Source organism: Aethina tumida, chromosome 5, assembly GCF_024364675.1.
Source record: "Aethina tumida isolate Nest 87 chromosome 5, icAetTumi1.1, whole genome shotgun sequence".
Lineage (NCBI taxonomy): Eukaryota > Metazoa > Arthropoda > Insecta > Coleoptera > Nitidulidae > Aethina > Aethina tumida.
The window spans coordinates 14,105,031-14,122,485 of record NC_065439.1 but is presented as its reverse complement, the minus strand read 5'-3'; the positions used below and the strand labels follow the sequence as shown (position 1 = coordinate 14,122,485).

The 17,455-nt window shown below is 33.5% G+C and overlaps 1 protein-coding gene across 2 annotated transcripts in view; it reads right to left on the bottom strand.

Annotated features, from left to right (window-relative positions):
* Positions 1 to 11,140: 11,140 nt before the first annotated feature.
* The window catches only part of LOC109605432 (GATA-binding factor C-like), a 49,204-nt gene continuing 42,889 nt past the window's right edge, over positions 11,141 to 17,455 (bottom strand). For both annotated transcript variants that reach the window (XM_020022008.2, XM_049967844.1), the window contains exons 6-7: positions 12,403 to 12,825; positions 11,141 to 12,260 (exon numbers count right to left, since the gene is read on the bottom strand). In XM_020022008.2, coding sequence (XP_019877567.2) covers positions 12,222 to 12,260; positions 12,403 to 12,825 — 462 coding nt within the window. In that variant the 3' untranslated portion in view covers positions 11,141 to 12,221. The remainder of the gene's footprint in view (positions 12,261 to 12,402; positions 12,826 to 17,455) is intronic.

Here is a 17,455-nt window from a genome sequence, read left to right as displayed (position 1 = left end):
CAATATTTTCTTCCAACGTTTAGACTATTCTCAATAATCAATAAAGACTTTCTTTTGGTTATATTTCAATTTGGAATTTTTCATTAAGTGACTTCTTATGATTCATCATTTTAAAGAGGATTAAAATAAAATTACATAGCACTAAAAGAGTTAAAGGAATAGATGATAAAGAAATTTTGAAAGATGAATTTCAATCCTTAGAAGGGTATAACTATTGACACTTTGAGGGCATGGTGACAAATTCTTCTTAATTGAAAGATGATGAATTAGTTCAAATCTTTAGAATAATGCACATTTTGGTATAAAAAACTCTACAGGAAGACACAAATCGTTGTATGACAGACCAAAAAATTCCATATACTTTTGACGTTCATTTAAACAGTTACACCAACAGAATGATACAAGGTGTTGGAATGCGTCGCATCTTCAAACCGAAAGAGATTAAACCGAACTCCTTTCGACTTTCCATTCCGTCATTTAATAGTCGAGCTAATAAGTTTATAAGGCGACGTGTCCTGATGGACGTCCATTGTGCCGGTCCATCAAATTGGTGCGTTCCGTGACAGCCATGAAATTACAATGTTCACATCGGAATCGATTGAGCAGCGTTACATGGTGTATTATAGTGGTGTACAAGCTGCTAATCAAACCATCAGGACGCTCCACAGGCACCCAGAAAACCATTCGGACCCATTTTAATGGGGGCCACCACAACAAACTGCACCGTCACTAATTTCCGAGTAAAGACTTAATAATGTTATATGGTAATTTCTTCTGCGCCACGCCGTTATTAATTAACTAACTGTTTTTATTGGCCACTTTCAATTTTTACTGGTGAAACTGTACTCTTTTGTTGTTTTGTTTTGTTTTGTTTGTTCGCAATCAAATTGGTTTGGGATAAATTTATATAAATTTAAACAAAAGATATAAAAACGACTGAAACATAAAAGTGGTTTTTGGTGCTTTCAAATTATGATTAATAACAATAAATGTTTCACTATCGGACAATCGGTCCATTTGTTTCAGATACTGCACATTGTTGGTGTCATTTTAATTAAACTCCATTGTGTTATTAAAATTGTTTAAATATCCATCGCGAACAAAACCTGATCGGGCCGGGGGGTGGCGAACCGGCTGGCGGGGGTTAAAATATAAAAGCAGAAAAACAAAAACGTCATTAACACAAAAACATCAGTTTTGTGTAGTTGCGTGTTTTATTTGCGATAGGGCGAGTTCTTTGTGAAAATTGACAAAAGCACATCTACAAATTGCATTGCGATTCAACCAATCAGAAATGCATTGTTTTCGATTGCTCATTTTTTGTTCGGGATAAATTAATAAATTCAACAAAAATAGCCGGGTTTCGACATTTTTGTTTAACCTACACGTAACTGTGTTCACTGGACCCGAATTAAATTTCAGCTGTTATCTGCTCATGTACAGAAAACATATGGTTTTTCAGTTTTTCAGCATTTCGATGCGATGCGCGACCGTTTAACGTTTTAATTAAAATACACTTTCCACCCGAAATGCTTTTTTTTTCTCTGCTGCTGTTTTCGGAGGGACACGCGAATAATCGGAAGGACGGGGGAATAAATAATTCGGCGCCGATAGGATCTATTTAATAAACTTGACCTTTTTCGCTGCGCGTCCAAGTGAAAAAGTGATCGTCAGTAAATTTTTGCTTTATGTGGCGGAATGAATTGAACGTCATTCCGGACGAGCGGAATTACCAAATCGGAAAGGGCGGAAACTCCACTTCGGACGAACACCAGAAAAACTCTCAACGGTTGTTGGTTTGAGCTGAACAGCTAGTTTTTTTTTTAGGAAACGTCTTCGGGGTACGAAATATCTGGTGATTCAAGTAATCGAAGCAGGTGAATGATTAAACTAATTGTCATCAGGTGTTGGAAGCTTTTAGTCGGTAATAGGACAATTTAGACGCATCTGTACAATTAATTAATTGATTATTGTAATCACTTTCATTGTACACTTTCAATAAAAATCCAAGGATATTTTTGTAAAATTTTGAATTTTATTTCACACCTTTATGTAAATAAAAAAAATTTAATATTATATATTTGTTTATTTAAACCAAATTAAAATATAAAATATTTGTTAAAATTAAATATAAACAAGTTAATTCCAGTCTCATCAATTTTTGGCATATCATTAAATTAACAAAAAATAATTTTAATAGGTTCCCCATAATTGTTTATAATTGTTCTACATCTATTAAAAAACATTAAATAAAAAAGGTGGTAAATATCATAAGATATATGAATCTAGTTTCTATGTTGAATGTTGCTCAATTGAGAAGAAATTCTTCTTTGCAACATGTTATAGACATGCTCTATTGGATTTATGTCTGATAATTGTGTAGGTCATGGTAAATCCTCAGTTTTTCGATGGTCATCCAATTTGTCACAACATATGCGACATGACAGTAAGTACTGTTATGCATAAGATGGAAGTTTTTACCAATGGTACCTTCAAAGGTTGTTCAAGTATTGATATATCCTTAAAAACCCATTTTGAAGATGATGAATAGTTCCAATCGCTAGAAGGGTATAATTATTGCATTCTTTAATCATTCAAACAATACTTAAACATTGAAAGTACTACTTGGCATTATTATAATTATCATAATCACTAAGATAAATCTAAAAGTGAAAAGGATTAAAACGGTGCCAATTTTTATAGGTTTAAAGTAAAAGTTCAATGTTAGGTGTCAAATTCTCCTTGATTGAAAGACGAAGAATAAAGTGAATTAGTTCAAATCTTTAGAAGGATAAAACTATTGTAAAACTAACCGTTTCGTATTAAAAATCGTTATGAAAATTCAAATTGTTGATATTATATGATAGACCAAAAAAATTCCATATATGTTTGACGTCCATTTAAACAGTGACACTAACAGAATGATACAAGATATTGGAATCTGTGCATCTTGAAATATAAATGTAAAAAAGTTAATTAATTAAATAAACAAAGTGTGGTAAATATCATCAGATATCATAAATCTATTCTCTATGGAAGAGCACTATAAATCTCAAAAAGTCATGAATGTTGCTCAATACGAGATTTATATTTGATAATGGTGTAGGTCTTGGTAAATCTTCAATTTCTCGATGGTCATCCAATTTGGCACAGCATTGGAAGGACAATTGGTTGAAGAATGTTGGTTAAATATTGCTATATTCTAAAAAACTCATTTGGAAGATGATGAATAGATTGTTTTAGTTCCAATCCCTAGAAAGATATAACTATTACATTTTTTAATAATCCAAACAATACTTAAATATTGAAAGTACTACTCGGCATCAACATCATCATCAGACAGTTCAAAGTTAGGTGACAAATTCTTCTTAATTGAAAAATGATAAATAAAATTAAATAGTTCGAGTCTTTAGAAAAATAATACTATTGTAAATAACTTACTTTTTCTTTTTAAAAAATAGATATGAAGATTCAAATTGTTGTTATTATATGAACAAAAAATTCCAAATATTTTTGACTAAAAATAAGTTTAATGAGAAGTATGATATATTTTGTATTTGCTCTTCATCTATTAAAAATATTAAATAAACAAAATGTGGTAAATGTCATAAGATATATGAATCTAGTCTGTATGTAAAAGCTCTATAATTCTTAACAAGTGAATGTTGCTCAATCGAGAAGAAATTCTTCTTTGAAGTATGTTCCAGATACCCTCTATTGGATTTGTGTCTGATGATTATGTGGTCATGGTAAATCCTCAGTTTCTTCGATGATCATCAAATTTGTCACAACAGGAACGGCAAGTGAGCGAGCATTGTCGAGCATACAGTGGTACCATTAGTACTTCCAAAAGGAAAGATAATTAAAGAATGTTGTTTAAATATTTCTATACCACTTTAAACCATTGTTGTGCCACTTCTTTATGTAAAATCTTTCTGGATGTGCCTAAGACACTCTAAATTCTCAGATCCCTTCCATATTCTCATTCGACGAACATTTGGATCAGATTGAGATTCACCAACGAATAAATCTGTTGCCTAATCATTTTCAACCCACATTTGAAAATCTTCGCTTCATCCCACCCTTGCCCCATGCCTTTTAGAATGTAGATTGGCTTCATGTAATTTGTTTCTCACAGTATTTCGACTAATGACTACATCAAGTAATTATTGTAACTTGATTATTCGAGTAATTTATGTCAAATATGGATCCTGAATTGGTGTTGTACAGTGTCTATGATCTGAATGCTGTTCAGCTGAACTACGAGTTTCTATAAAGAGCTTCCACAATTGTCCAATGACACATTGGGAAACACTAAACATCTCATCTATCTCATTTTAGCTTAAGCCACCTTGAAGATGACCCACTATTTGATTTAATTCCTCCAATTATTTTAAATAATGTCGTCCCATCGTAAAACACATTTTTATAAAATAAGGCAAGCCTTTTATATATATCATCTCCAAAAGGTTAAAATATACAATAATCGTAAAAGTAAATTTAAATAATTTTTTTGGATTTTTAAAACATCCTTTGACTTTTCTTGTGTCTGAATTTTTACTTACATTTAAGGAAGTCTTTCTTGGAACTGGTCTTAAGAACGTTTCGTTTGTAACTAACAAAATTACCAAATATGAACTATTAAAATATGCATTTCATGACAACTAATTAGTATGCCGATAATATTTTCTATTGTTGTGACTGGAGTTGATTAGTTACTTTCTTTGTGTCTGGTAGAAAATTCCCCCCTAATAGACACAGGTCCATAAATCATGTTCGTCCCCGGCTAAAAAATTACGGGTTCCAAAATATTACTTACGGTTTGTTTGTCACAAACGGTCCTTTCGTGCAGTATATCAACAAGGCCGCAGCCGAAGTCGAAAAGTGCCCGGTGTGCCTCAAGGCATTTCTCGGCCGAGCAGGTGAACAATTTCACATGTCGAATAATTTAAAATATTAAATTAAGTACTTCGGGTACCACGGATGATAAATAAAAGGCCGCAAACGCCACTTTTTTGTATCAACTTTTAATGACACCGTATTGATATATCATCGCACTGTGAAATTCATAATTGCCTTTATTGAATTCGGTTTTATTGCTTTATTAGGATCCAATGATTCTTGGCCGAATCAATTATTCACGGGCCCAAATTAATTGAGACATATTGGGGTCTTGGTACTCACTCATCGGAACCAACCTGAAGGGAGAAACGTCTTCATTTTTACTTTCTGACATTACTACGTCCTAGATACTCACTTGACGCTTGAAATGTTTTCGATTAAGAGTTCAAAAGCTTTTTTAGCGGTACCGATCAGTACTGGAATAAGAAATCTACGCTTTTGGTTCATGATTTATTTGAATAAATATTACTATGTTACATTCTAAATACTTGATGTTTAAAAAATGTTAGTTAAAAATTTTAATAGCGTTTTTAGTAGTAACAATAAGTACTGGAGTAAGTAAATTACTCTTTTGTTTCATGATTTATTTGAAAATATATTAATATAATATTACAACGTTTTTGATGTTTAAAAAATGTTTTGAGTTATGAATTTTAAAAAACTTAGTAGTACCAATCAGTACTGGAATAAGAAATTTACGCTTTTGGTTCATAATTACTTTAAATATATATTAATATAATATTACTATGTCCTAGATACTAACTTGATGTTTAAAAAATGTTTTGAGTTAAGAATTTAAAAAAAAACTAAGTAATACCTATCAGTACTGGATTAAGTAATCTAAGCTTTTGGTTTATGATTTATTTGAATAAATATTGACATTACATTACTACATCTTAGATACTCACTTGATGTTTAAAAAATGTTTTTAGTTAAGAATTTAAAAATATTTTAGTAGTATAAATCAGTACTAGATTAAATAAACTATGTTTTTCGTACATGATTTATTTAAACATATATTAATATAATATTACCACAACCTAGAAACTAACTTGATGTTTAAAAAATGTTTTGAGTTAAGAATTTAAAAAAATAAGAACTGAGTAGTACCAATCAGTACTGGAATAAGTAATTTACGCTTCTGGTTTACAATTACTTTAAATATATATTAATATAATATTACTATGTCTTAAATACTAATTTGATGTTTAATAAATGTTTTGTATTAAGAATTAAAAAAAAATAGTAGTACCAATCAGTACTGTACTCTTAATATGACATTATTAAATCCTAAATACTCTCTTGATGTTTAAAAAAATTTTTGATTTAAGAATTAAAAAAAATAAGTACTGGAAAAAGCAATATACTTTTCTGTTCATGATTTATGGATAAATATTAATATAACATTATTACTTGTCGATCATTTGATGTTTTTTGTTTTAAAACATTTTTAATAGTACCAATCAATACTAGAAAAATTAATATACATTTTTCGTCTATGTTTTATATTAATGTTATATTCTAAAATTTTGTATTAAACTTCAAGTTATGATCTTTTTTCTTCACTTTCAAGAAAACAAGAATTACTTTTTTCAGTACTTACTTCCTACTTAAAAGTATGTTTTTAAATATGGTTTTAGAAGTAGTTTTAGCAGTACCAATCAGTACTGATAATAAATTCTTCTTCAAACACAGTTCTATTGTGTCTATTTCTTACGCAGTACCTTCGAGAATTGATGGCTATTTAATCCCAGTTATCAAGTTTGGTGGTTGGAAGTTGTGCGTAGAGTTAGATTGTCATATAAGTAGTTGGACAGGTGAACGTATGAGCTAATTATGCTCAGGTGTATGAGACGCGTGCCGGCAGCTGTCTCTCCGTTCAGATTCACCTGCCGACACTACCGGAGAGAAACAATTCACATTTTCGTATCGGCCGGGACTAATTAAGACGAAATTTCGACGGTGCGTCCTGCAAAAAACAACCGCACGCATGTAACGTATACTTGCGGAATGTCGGAACGGAATTTTAGATGCTACCTTGAATAAACAGAGTAATTATCCATCAATGTCAAATGTACTGGATGAGATTACATATTTTTTTCATCTAACATTCAATGTTGCCTTCATTACACCAGTTGAATGATAGAATTTTGTGTCAACTGTAGCAGTTTAGGATCAATAGTGATTTCGATAGAAAAATTGTTTTTTTGAAAAGATTTAAATGGGAAAACTTATCTAAATCCTACTTGACTGGACATCGACAATAAATTCCGAAAATTTTCGTGGCGCGAAATTTATAAATAACCGCTATCGAAGCTGTTACAATAAATCCCGAAAGTGATTTTTATAAATCTGGGCTTTAGATGTGACCCACCCGAATCAATCTATTCCCAAATCCTTACAGAATAAGTAAATGCACTGAGGTGTGAGGTCCACTTATTTACAGACAGGACAATATTGCATCGCTAAACCCCTTTTTAACACACCACTGGTCAATGTCGATATCTCCGTTCACATTTCCCGCTCGCAATTTTCAAATCCCCCCAAAATTGCCTTTACAACTCGAAGCAATTGTAAGCTCCCAGTTATTTATTAGTATTTCCAATAATATGGTTATTTTGCAGGAAATTGGATCAGATTGTTTATGTTTCTGAACGTTGAAAATACAACACGGACAACAACAACGGACCGCACTGTTAAAATCGAAATCCGTTTTCTGCTCTTCTGAATTTTGACCAAATCCTTATCAGTAATTGAGTAATAAAAATAAATACGGATTCGATACCCTAATTATAGAATTTCACGGCTCAACAGGAAGTCAAACCGAAGGCGTTCATGATAATCCCGACCACGCAGTTCATGTAATATTACCGATTTAATTATTTGTTATCAAACCGAAATATAAATTGGTTTATTACGTTGCGTTCCTTTCACCGTTTGTCATATGTAAATTTGTTCTCCGCGCCGGATTAAATGTTAATTTTTAAGAGGTTTGTATTGTCCGGCATGTTGATTAGAACAAAATTAGGCAGCGCGAGATTTAATTTAATTTACGGATACACATAATTTATAATTAACCGTGGCCGGTTGAAGTGTTAAATGTTGTTCTCCGAAATCTGTCTATTATTATTTACATGGCTTTTCTGACACGATACAATTTAATTGTGTAGTTAGTACTACCTACATATTATAATTTAATTTATTTTTTTTATTTTATCTAAAATAATTTATTTAAACATTAGAATTTTGTTTCAGGCCTTTATGTAAATATGGAAAGAAATTAAATTTATACATTTGTTTACTTAAATTAAAGAAAAGTAAAAAGTATTTGTTTAATTTAAAATAAAAATTAAAGTTAATTCATATATTAATTTGTCCTTCACAACTGTTGTTGAGCAAAGACAGTCAGACGGATAGTCGATATCATTTTGACGTATTTGAGTCAATTCCCTATCCAAGAGCTTTTTAAATCTAAAGGGGTTGTGAATATTACTCATTTGTGGTACCAACTCAGGTACTAGAAGAAGATGTTGTCTTCTTCTTTCGGTTTTTAACTACTCTTGTACAACATGACCTGGATGCTATTCAGACGCACTATCAGTTTCCCCAAAGCGTCTCCACTACTGTTCAATGACGTTTGGGAAAACTTTAAACCATCCAGCTATCTCAAATTTTCTTAAGTCACATTGAAACTTTCCTATAGCTTCATTCGTTTCTTCCAAAGTTAAATAACGTCTTTCCATCGTTAAACAGAATAATAAACAGTTCTTTATAAAATTAAGACAGTTCTGAAACTGAACAGAATATTTCTTCGCAAAATTGAATTATGAAACATTCTATTTTTAACAATTTTAAACCCTTTTATTTAAAGTTAAAGTTAAAATTTAGCTAGTTTTGTAATTTCCTAAACAATTCTATATATTGTATATTATAAATAGTTCTTTATACATGGAACTTCCTAGTTTATGTATACAATTATTAATTACTAAAATTATACTTTTCAAGCATTCTATAACGTAACTATGTACAATTAAGCTTGTTTTGAAAATTCCTAAATGTTTATAATTAAGCTTGTAGTAAAACTTGCTAAGCAATTCTATAAATACTCAGCTGCTCTTGAAACTTCTTACACATTTCTGTATATAATAAGGTTTTAGTGGATCTTCCTAAGCAGTTTTATATACATTAAGCTTGTCTTGAAACTTTCTGAAGATTTCTGTATATAACTAAGCTTGTAGAGAAACTTCCTAAACAGTTCTATATATACTATGCTTGTTTTGAAACTTTCTAAACATTTTTGTATACAATTAAACTTGTAATGAACTTTCTAAACAGTTCTATATACATTAAGCTTGTTCTGAAGCTTCTTAAAAATTTCTGTATATAACTAAGCTTGTAGGAAACCTTTCTAAACAGTTCTGTATACATTAAGCTTGTTTTGAAACTTCTTAAACATTTTTGTATACAATCAAACTTGTAGTGAAACTTTCTAAGCAGTTCTATATACACTAGCTTGTTCTAAAACTTCTTAAACATTTTTGTACAAAATTAAATTTGTAGTTAAACTTTCTAAACAGTTCTATATACATTAAGCTTGCCCTGAAGCTTCCTAAAAATTTCTGTATATAACTAAGCTTGTAGGGAACCTTTCTAAGCAGTTCTATATACATTAAGCTTCTCTTGAAACTTCTTAAACATTTTTGTGTACAATCAAGCTTGTAGCGAAACTTTCTAAGCAGTTCTATATACACTAGCTTGTTCTAAAACTTCTTAAACATTTTTATATACAATTAAACTTGTAGTTAAACTTTCCAAGCAGTTCTATATACATTAAGCTTGTCCTGAAGCTTCCTAAATATTCCTGAATAAGTTTGTAGGGAACCTCCCTAAACAGTTCTATATACACTAAGCTTGTTTTGAAACTTCTTAAACATTTTTGTATACAATTAAGCTTGAAATGAAACTTTCTAAGCAGTTCTGAAACAATAGACACTAGAACTGGAGTCAAAGCAGTGACTGGAATTGATGGCGAATAATTGCCAACCAGCGGATCGTAGAAGAAGGTTGGTACTAGGTGAAGTATATTCAGTCTTTTGCGCTTTTTTTACCGTCCTGAGTTTTTGGTTATTCTCACATATCTATGTCGGTATGAAAGATTTGATATGATATACAATAAAGTTTTCATTGAAGAGTTCTGACTTTGTTTGGCCAAGAAAGAAAAGCGAAATCCTTATTTTACTGACGAGAGGCCTATACATTGAACGGCTCAAGTTATGGTTTGGTTCCACCATATTTGGTAGTAGATCACTTCATTAGAGGTAATTTGACTACCCAAAGTCAGGAAATTGTGAAACTCCATTTGTTACTTTACCTTAGAACCCTTAAAAATTCGTTTTTCTTTTCAGGATAATGCCCAACCTTACATTGCGACAATTACTGTGGAGTTGGTTCAACATTCCTATGTAAACTTGTGGCCTTGGCTAACAATTTCTTCGGACTTACCACTGATTGAACACGCGTGGGAGATTATAGGCAAGAGTCCCCAAAAATCAGACCTTTTTCCTCAAACTTTGAAGGACCTCCAGGATTACAAGACGAAGTAAATGAGTGTGTCTGGATCATCGAGGAATCCAACAGATTATTAGTTTAATGATACTTATCAATGTATTCAATATTTTTATCTAAACTCTTACTTTTTTACTTTGCTCCAAATAGTGCATCAGAAATCAATTAACCGTTGGATATTTGGTATAATTGGTATACTTAGTGTAATTTTAAATGAATTAATTGATTACCAAGATAATGATAGTGAATATTTAGTAAAAATGTATATGGTCGCTGAAAATATAATTTGTTTCAAACAATATCGAAACATTTGAATTTGAATTAATTAAAAAATAATTAATTTATATTAAAAATTAATAGTTCACAACACAATTTGTGAAATTTAATGCGTAGAGCATTGCAAAATGATCATTGAAACGAAACAATTTGGAAAGCAGACAGAGGTCAAATAACGTTCAGATTAGAAGAATTATAAAAGCATAAATTAAATTCAAATGGAAATTAACGAAAGTAGCGGTTGCTAATGTTACTAGTGTTGCGAAATTGATGGAAATAATTGCAATTGTTGTTGTTGCAAAAACGTAGAAAATCATTTCCACTTACCTTTTTTGGCACAACTCATGTTACGGTGAAGAGTTTTTGGATTGTGGGAATAATTAATGAGGCACAGATGTAAGATTTAAATATTTTATATATCACACAAAGAGCATATACATACATCAAATTTTATTTACACGTTTTTTTGAAAATTTTTAATTATACTATGTTCAATTACATTTTGTGTTTCAATCGGAATAATCGATCGTAACTTAATTACGGCCAAAAATAAATTAGACTCACTAAAAATTATTTAACAATACTGGATAATTAACATGGCGAAAATGGCGCTGTTTATTTGACCAATTCAGTCGCCTGAAACAGACCGAATTATCATAAATCGATTCGGTTCAGGCAATGCTAAAAACTTAAACACGAATTTGTACTGACTACATATTTTTTGTATCGATTAAATAAATAGCGCGTTTTTGTGAGATTTATCACAATCTTTCTTGTTTGCAATAAAAAAAGAAAATGATAATTACATTGTGGGCAATTTAAACTAGGATTGTAATAAATACTTTTAAAATCTGTTTCAATATAATAAAATTGGTCAGCTTTCATACAATTTTATAAATTATAATATGTATTTACATTAATTTGCAGTCTATATAATCTGGTCTTGAGTAAATCTTTGAAGTATTACACAATTATACTAAAAATCAGCAAGCTTCAATTGAACAGTTAAAAATCGTCAAAGTGTTACTCAGATTTTTGTGACCAGTATATACCTCCTCGTCCACACATATAAATACTATATAATAACGTGAAGATTGCACAGTTTTTTAAATTTCTATTTACAGTTGTCACATGTTTTTAAAAAATTCTTTCTTCGAAATAAACAAAACTAACATCTATTTACAATACATTACAAACGATTTTTTGTACTTATAATACACTATACAACAACATTAACGCATCGCTTATGTTTGACCGATAAACGTGACTTAAAATTGTTGAACAGTTTACATAAAAAACTGGTCACTACGTCACTGAACAACCGTATTTTATACAATAATTTACAATAAATACAAATATACAGGGAAATCATGACCAGTTGTCTTGTGATCACTTAAATGTTTCAATTCTTACGACCTATATCTACATTGTTATTTTATTTTAAATTCCTTTTAAAAGGCTTTTTCCAGTCATACTTATCACGTGTACTCGGCCCTGTACTCCGATCTCCAACCCGTCTGAAACAACATGAAAAAACCCGGTCAAAATACACAAAAACAACAAAATTGGATTGAGGTAGAGTCTGTCCAAGTCGCCAGTGGAACTTGGACACGCCCCCAACATGCGCAGTAACTCATTAACAAATAACTAGACACTTACCATTCCGTTCGAGGCGAGATTGAGACCGGCAGCGCTCAGCGAGCTCATGTGGTGGTGGTAGGAGGCGGTGGGCGGCGGTGCCGAGGGCGGCGGCCCTGACACGAAGCCTTGCGGGTGCGTGCCGTGCTGGTACCAGTGGCTCATCGCGTGGTGCGGGTGCAGGGCAGCGTTCAGATGCGGATGGCCGCCTCCCATGCCGGAGCCGAAGCCGCCGCCGCCGAAGCCTCCCTTGCTGTCGCCCATGATGCCGCCGAGCGAGAGTCCGCCGCCGCCGAAGCCGCCCTTCGCGTCCAGCGGCTTCATGTCGCCCATCATGCTGCCGAACGACAGGCAGGCGCCCGACTTTTTCTTTTTGCTTTTGGACGACAGCTTTCGGTTGCGGGTCTGGATGCCCTCCTTCTTCATCGTCAACGGGCGGTTCACCTGCAATAGAAGAGGGTTAGGTTTAGTGTTTGTTCTGCTGATTGTTTCGCTGCGGTGATTAATGGTTGTGCCGGTTAATAATTGTACTTCTGTCCGTTGATAATTACATTACAAAACGTATAATTGTGCGGAATAATTTCGTTCTTCCGTAATGCCGAGCTGCTGTGTATTTAAAACTTGATAAAATAGTTATTTCGCTGTTTTAGATCGTTATCGGGATTTATCGATGCCTATATCACGACTTTCGATATGTGGGTTGGCATATCTAGAAGCGAATGTTAATTAATATTAAGTGTGTCGTTGGTAGAAAAACGCATGCACCCTGTGGACAATTATTGTCACAATTTGCACTAGTCGATTATTTATGTCAACGACACTGAAATATTACAACTCCATCTCAAACATTCTAGTAGAATCTGGTTCAAATATGATGGAGCACCATCACCATCGCATTCAGTTCATCATGGCAAATTATTATGTGAAACGGAAGTACCAAATCCACTGGAAAATCCTCCAACTGTGTCTTCGTTTCAAGGCACTGTACAACATACGTTGAATGCACCTGATTTGCATGCGAGTCTCGAATATTTGGTGTAGTATTACTCACCCAGTACAAGGAAAAACAAACCATAAACCATTCCAAAAAGAATATGTTTTATTGTACCCGACTTAATTTTCATCAATGACCGCAACAAAGCCGAGAGACAACAATGCAACGCATATAAATTGGGCTGCACAAGGTGACACGTAATGCCGGAATGATGACCGGGATCAGGGATTAAGGTCCCGCCGTCCTCGACTTGATCCCGTGGAGGAGTTAATGGACCGTGAGCTTCCTCCGGAACTGCTAGCAGCAAAGACGGACACTTAAGACTTCCGGTCGGCTGCCTGGTCAGCACCCCCGGCTTTTATACCGGCCTCGGGGTTAATTGAAACGGTCGAGATGTCTTTTTTAAAATTGAATCCATCGCGCAAAAGATTGCCCGCAACGATACGGAGGTGTTTGCGGTCGATTAATCATCGATCTCTCGGATAGTAGGTTCATCAATCTTGCCGTTCGGGAGGTGTGAAAATAATAAAAAAGGCTCGCGATAACATTTCATAATAATCTAGTTAGCGTAATCAGTTGGTCAACGATAGGAATCTCGGTTTGGACCCTTGAAAATACATTTTCAGTAGGTTGGTCCGCGGCCGTGTGTGTGTAGTATGATGGTGATGTTATCTCGGCAGATCTGACCCGATCTGCCTTATTACGACGCTAGGCTATTCCCGTAACAAATTGTTATTGTTGTTTGGTAACTACGTTGTTTAAAGTGGGCGTGCAGGACCGGTATGATATACGGGCCGGAGACGAGCTCCGGGCACTCAACATACGCGCTCCACCGACGAAACATGTCATTACCGGGCCCGCAATCGCACTACTTTACCAATGCTATTCGGCACGTCGTACCGGCCACAATCTTTTCTCCACATTCACTTCCATATACGATTTATTCTCATCGATGGTGTCAAACTAACTTATCTTCGATTCTCCACCAAATTAAAGACTTCTGTTATACAAAAGGTACTTTCAATTTATGTTCTTGTGTTTGCAATTTAATACCTCAATACAAAAGGTACCTCCATTTTTTTAGAAATGTTTTTTTGCTCTGCTTCTGTTGTCTTAGTATGGTACTTTTAATTAAAAACTAATGTAATTCAACTTTTTTGTACAAAATTAGAGGCTTCTGTAATACAAGGATACTTCCAATTTATGTTTTTATTTGTCTCTTTTTGATTTTCTTCTATTGTCTTTGCAATTAAATGCCTTTATATAAAAGGTACTTCCAATTTTTTTAGAAATGTTTTCTTGCTCATCTTCTATTGTTTTGGTATGGTATTTTTAATTAAAAAATTATGTAATTCAACCTTTTTGTACAAAATTAGAGACTTCTGTAATACAAAGATACTTCCAATTTATGTGTTTATATGTCTCTTTTTGATTTTCTTCTATTGTATTTGCAATTAAATACCGTTATATAAGAGGTACTTCCAATTTTTTTAGAAATGTTTTCTTGCTCTGCTTCTGTTGTCTTAGTATGGTACTTTTAATTAAAAACTAATGTAATTCAACCTTTTTATACAAAATTAGAGGCTTCTGTAATACAAGGATACTTCCAATTTATGTTTTTATATGTCGATTTTTGATTTTCTTCTATTGTCTTTGCAATTAAATACCTTTATATAAAAGGTACTTCCAATTTTTTTAGAAATGTTTTCTTGCTCTTCTTCTGTTGTCTTAGTATGGTACTTTTAATTAAAAACTAATGTAATTCAACCTTTTTGTACAAAATTAGAGATTTCTGTAATACAAGGATACTTCCAATTTATGTTTTTATTTGTCTCTTTTTGATTTTCTTCTATTGTCTTTGCAATTAAATGCCTTTATATAAAAGGTACTTCCAATTTTTTTAGAAATGTTTTCTTGCTCTTCTTTTATTGTCTTGGTATGGTATTTTTAATTAAAAAATTATGTAATTCAACCTTTTTGTCCAAAATTAGAGACTTCTGTAATACAAAGATACTTCCAATTTATGTTTTTCTATGACTCTTTTTGATTTTCTTCTATTGTCTTTGCAATTAAATACCTTTATATAAGAGGTCCTTCAATTTTTTTTAGAAATGTTTTGTTGTTTTTCTCCTAAAAACTACTGTAATTCAAACTTTTTGTACAAAATTAGAGACAAGGACATTTCCAATTATATACCTTAATATTAAAGCAACTTCCAATTTTTTGTGAGTTTTTTCTTGATCTTCTTCTGTTACCTTCGTAAAAGATAGTTCCAATTAAAAACTAAGTTATTTAGTACAAAAGCTATTTTCAATTTTTTGTCAGTTTCCTTTTGTCTTGTTTGGAAGGACCCCTTTTCAGTTTTCTTCAATTTATCTGACAATTATTGTTTAGCTAGTTCTTTTTTGGATGAGTGGTACCAATTAAAACCTTCAATATTTATAATTCTGGAAGTGTATGAATGATTTTTGGTTGTTGCTTTGCAAAGACTCCTCCCAAATGCCTTCATCATCCAAAATGAACTCTTCCAAAGGTTGACACTCATTGACGAAGACACCACAATGACCAGATATGATCCGAGTACAGCCGGCAAGACGCATTAACGCTAATAAAATTCCTAGGATGCGAGTGATGAATAAAAACACCTCCGGTCGCATTCCCAGCCGAGCCGGGCCGAATTAAAAAGAAAGCGGCGAATAGTTCAATTAGTCCCCTACACAAGACCGCTGTCATTTATTGCGACATAGTAATCGCATATTCAGCATATTAACGCGCCGCGGCCGTTCTTAAAATGCGAACCGTCCGACGGACGGATCACGTTTTCGCCAGTTTTTCGAACGTTGGTGTGCTCTAGGACCGTTCCCGAGGGAGACGGCCGAAGAGAAGAATTTATGTAAATCGCCGCCCGGTACGGATCGGCGCAGTGACGTACGGGCCAGTTATGGTAATTTCGAAAAAAATGAATCGACTGTTATTAATGTAGTAGCAGGTCACCTGTGGAGCAAACGTTAGATAAGCATACGTTCTGTCAACTAGTTTGAGCTACCATACCGAACACGCCACCATTTAATGGTTTTTATGATTTATACGGGCGTGGCACTTGACTAACGCTTATCGCGGCCCAGCAAGAACATCCTCTGGAGATTTCCTCTGCAGCCTTTCACGTGCCCCGGCTCGCACACACACACACAATGATAATATAGTGAAGTAAAAAACGTCCGGCATTAAATTGAATTGTTCTTTTTATTATTATTTTAATTCGGCCGTAAAGTCAACAATATAATATTCCGTAAAAGTATCCGGGGCCAGTTTGGCAGTTTTATCACGTACGTTTTATTATGGCACTAAACTTATTTGCCGCGTCTGTAACTCCTTGTTTATTTGCCTACAAAGAACATTAATATCTTGTTTATACATTTTTAATTCAGCGTTTCGTCCACCGTCTTTACGACGGGCCATTAAATGGTTGGATCGAATTAAAATTCCCTTAACGCAAGGACAATGATATTTGTAACGCACATCCTGGGAACACCCCCGGCATTGTGTCCGGGATAAAGTGATACTTTTAGGACGCACAATGGGGCCCAAAAAGTAAATGTTTGTCATCTTTGCTTGAACGAACTGCTTAATGACAGTGTCCGACTGCCGACTTTGTTCCGTGCAGATTTTATGGGCCCGATTAGAACAATTACATCTTGTAATGGGGCGATATCCAGGACGTAAGTGTATTGGGCGGGACCCCGTCAATAGGTTTTCTTCGGCAACAATACACACACATATCGGATTACGATTGTGTGCTGTAATGTATCGTTTTACTTTAACGAAACTGATGGTTTCAATAACAGGCGGAATAAACGTTGTAATGTATTCAATTTGGAATTTTATATTGTTATTAATTACGCGTTGGAATGTATTTTGTGTGTGTGTCCGGTGAAATATTACATTTGACAGCCACCTACGGCGTTGGTGCGGTCACCGTTCAGCTACTTGCCGTCTTGTTAATTTTTTAACGTCAAACAACGTTTTTATTTACATAACTAATATCCCAGGCTCGTTACTATTCGGGTGTTGGAAACTGCT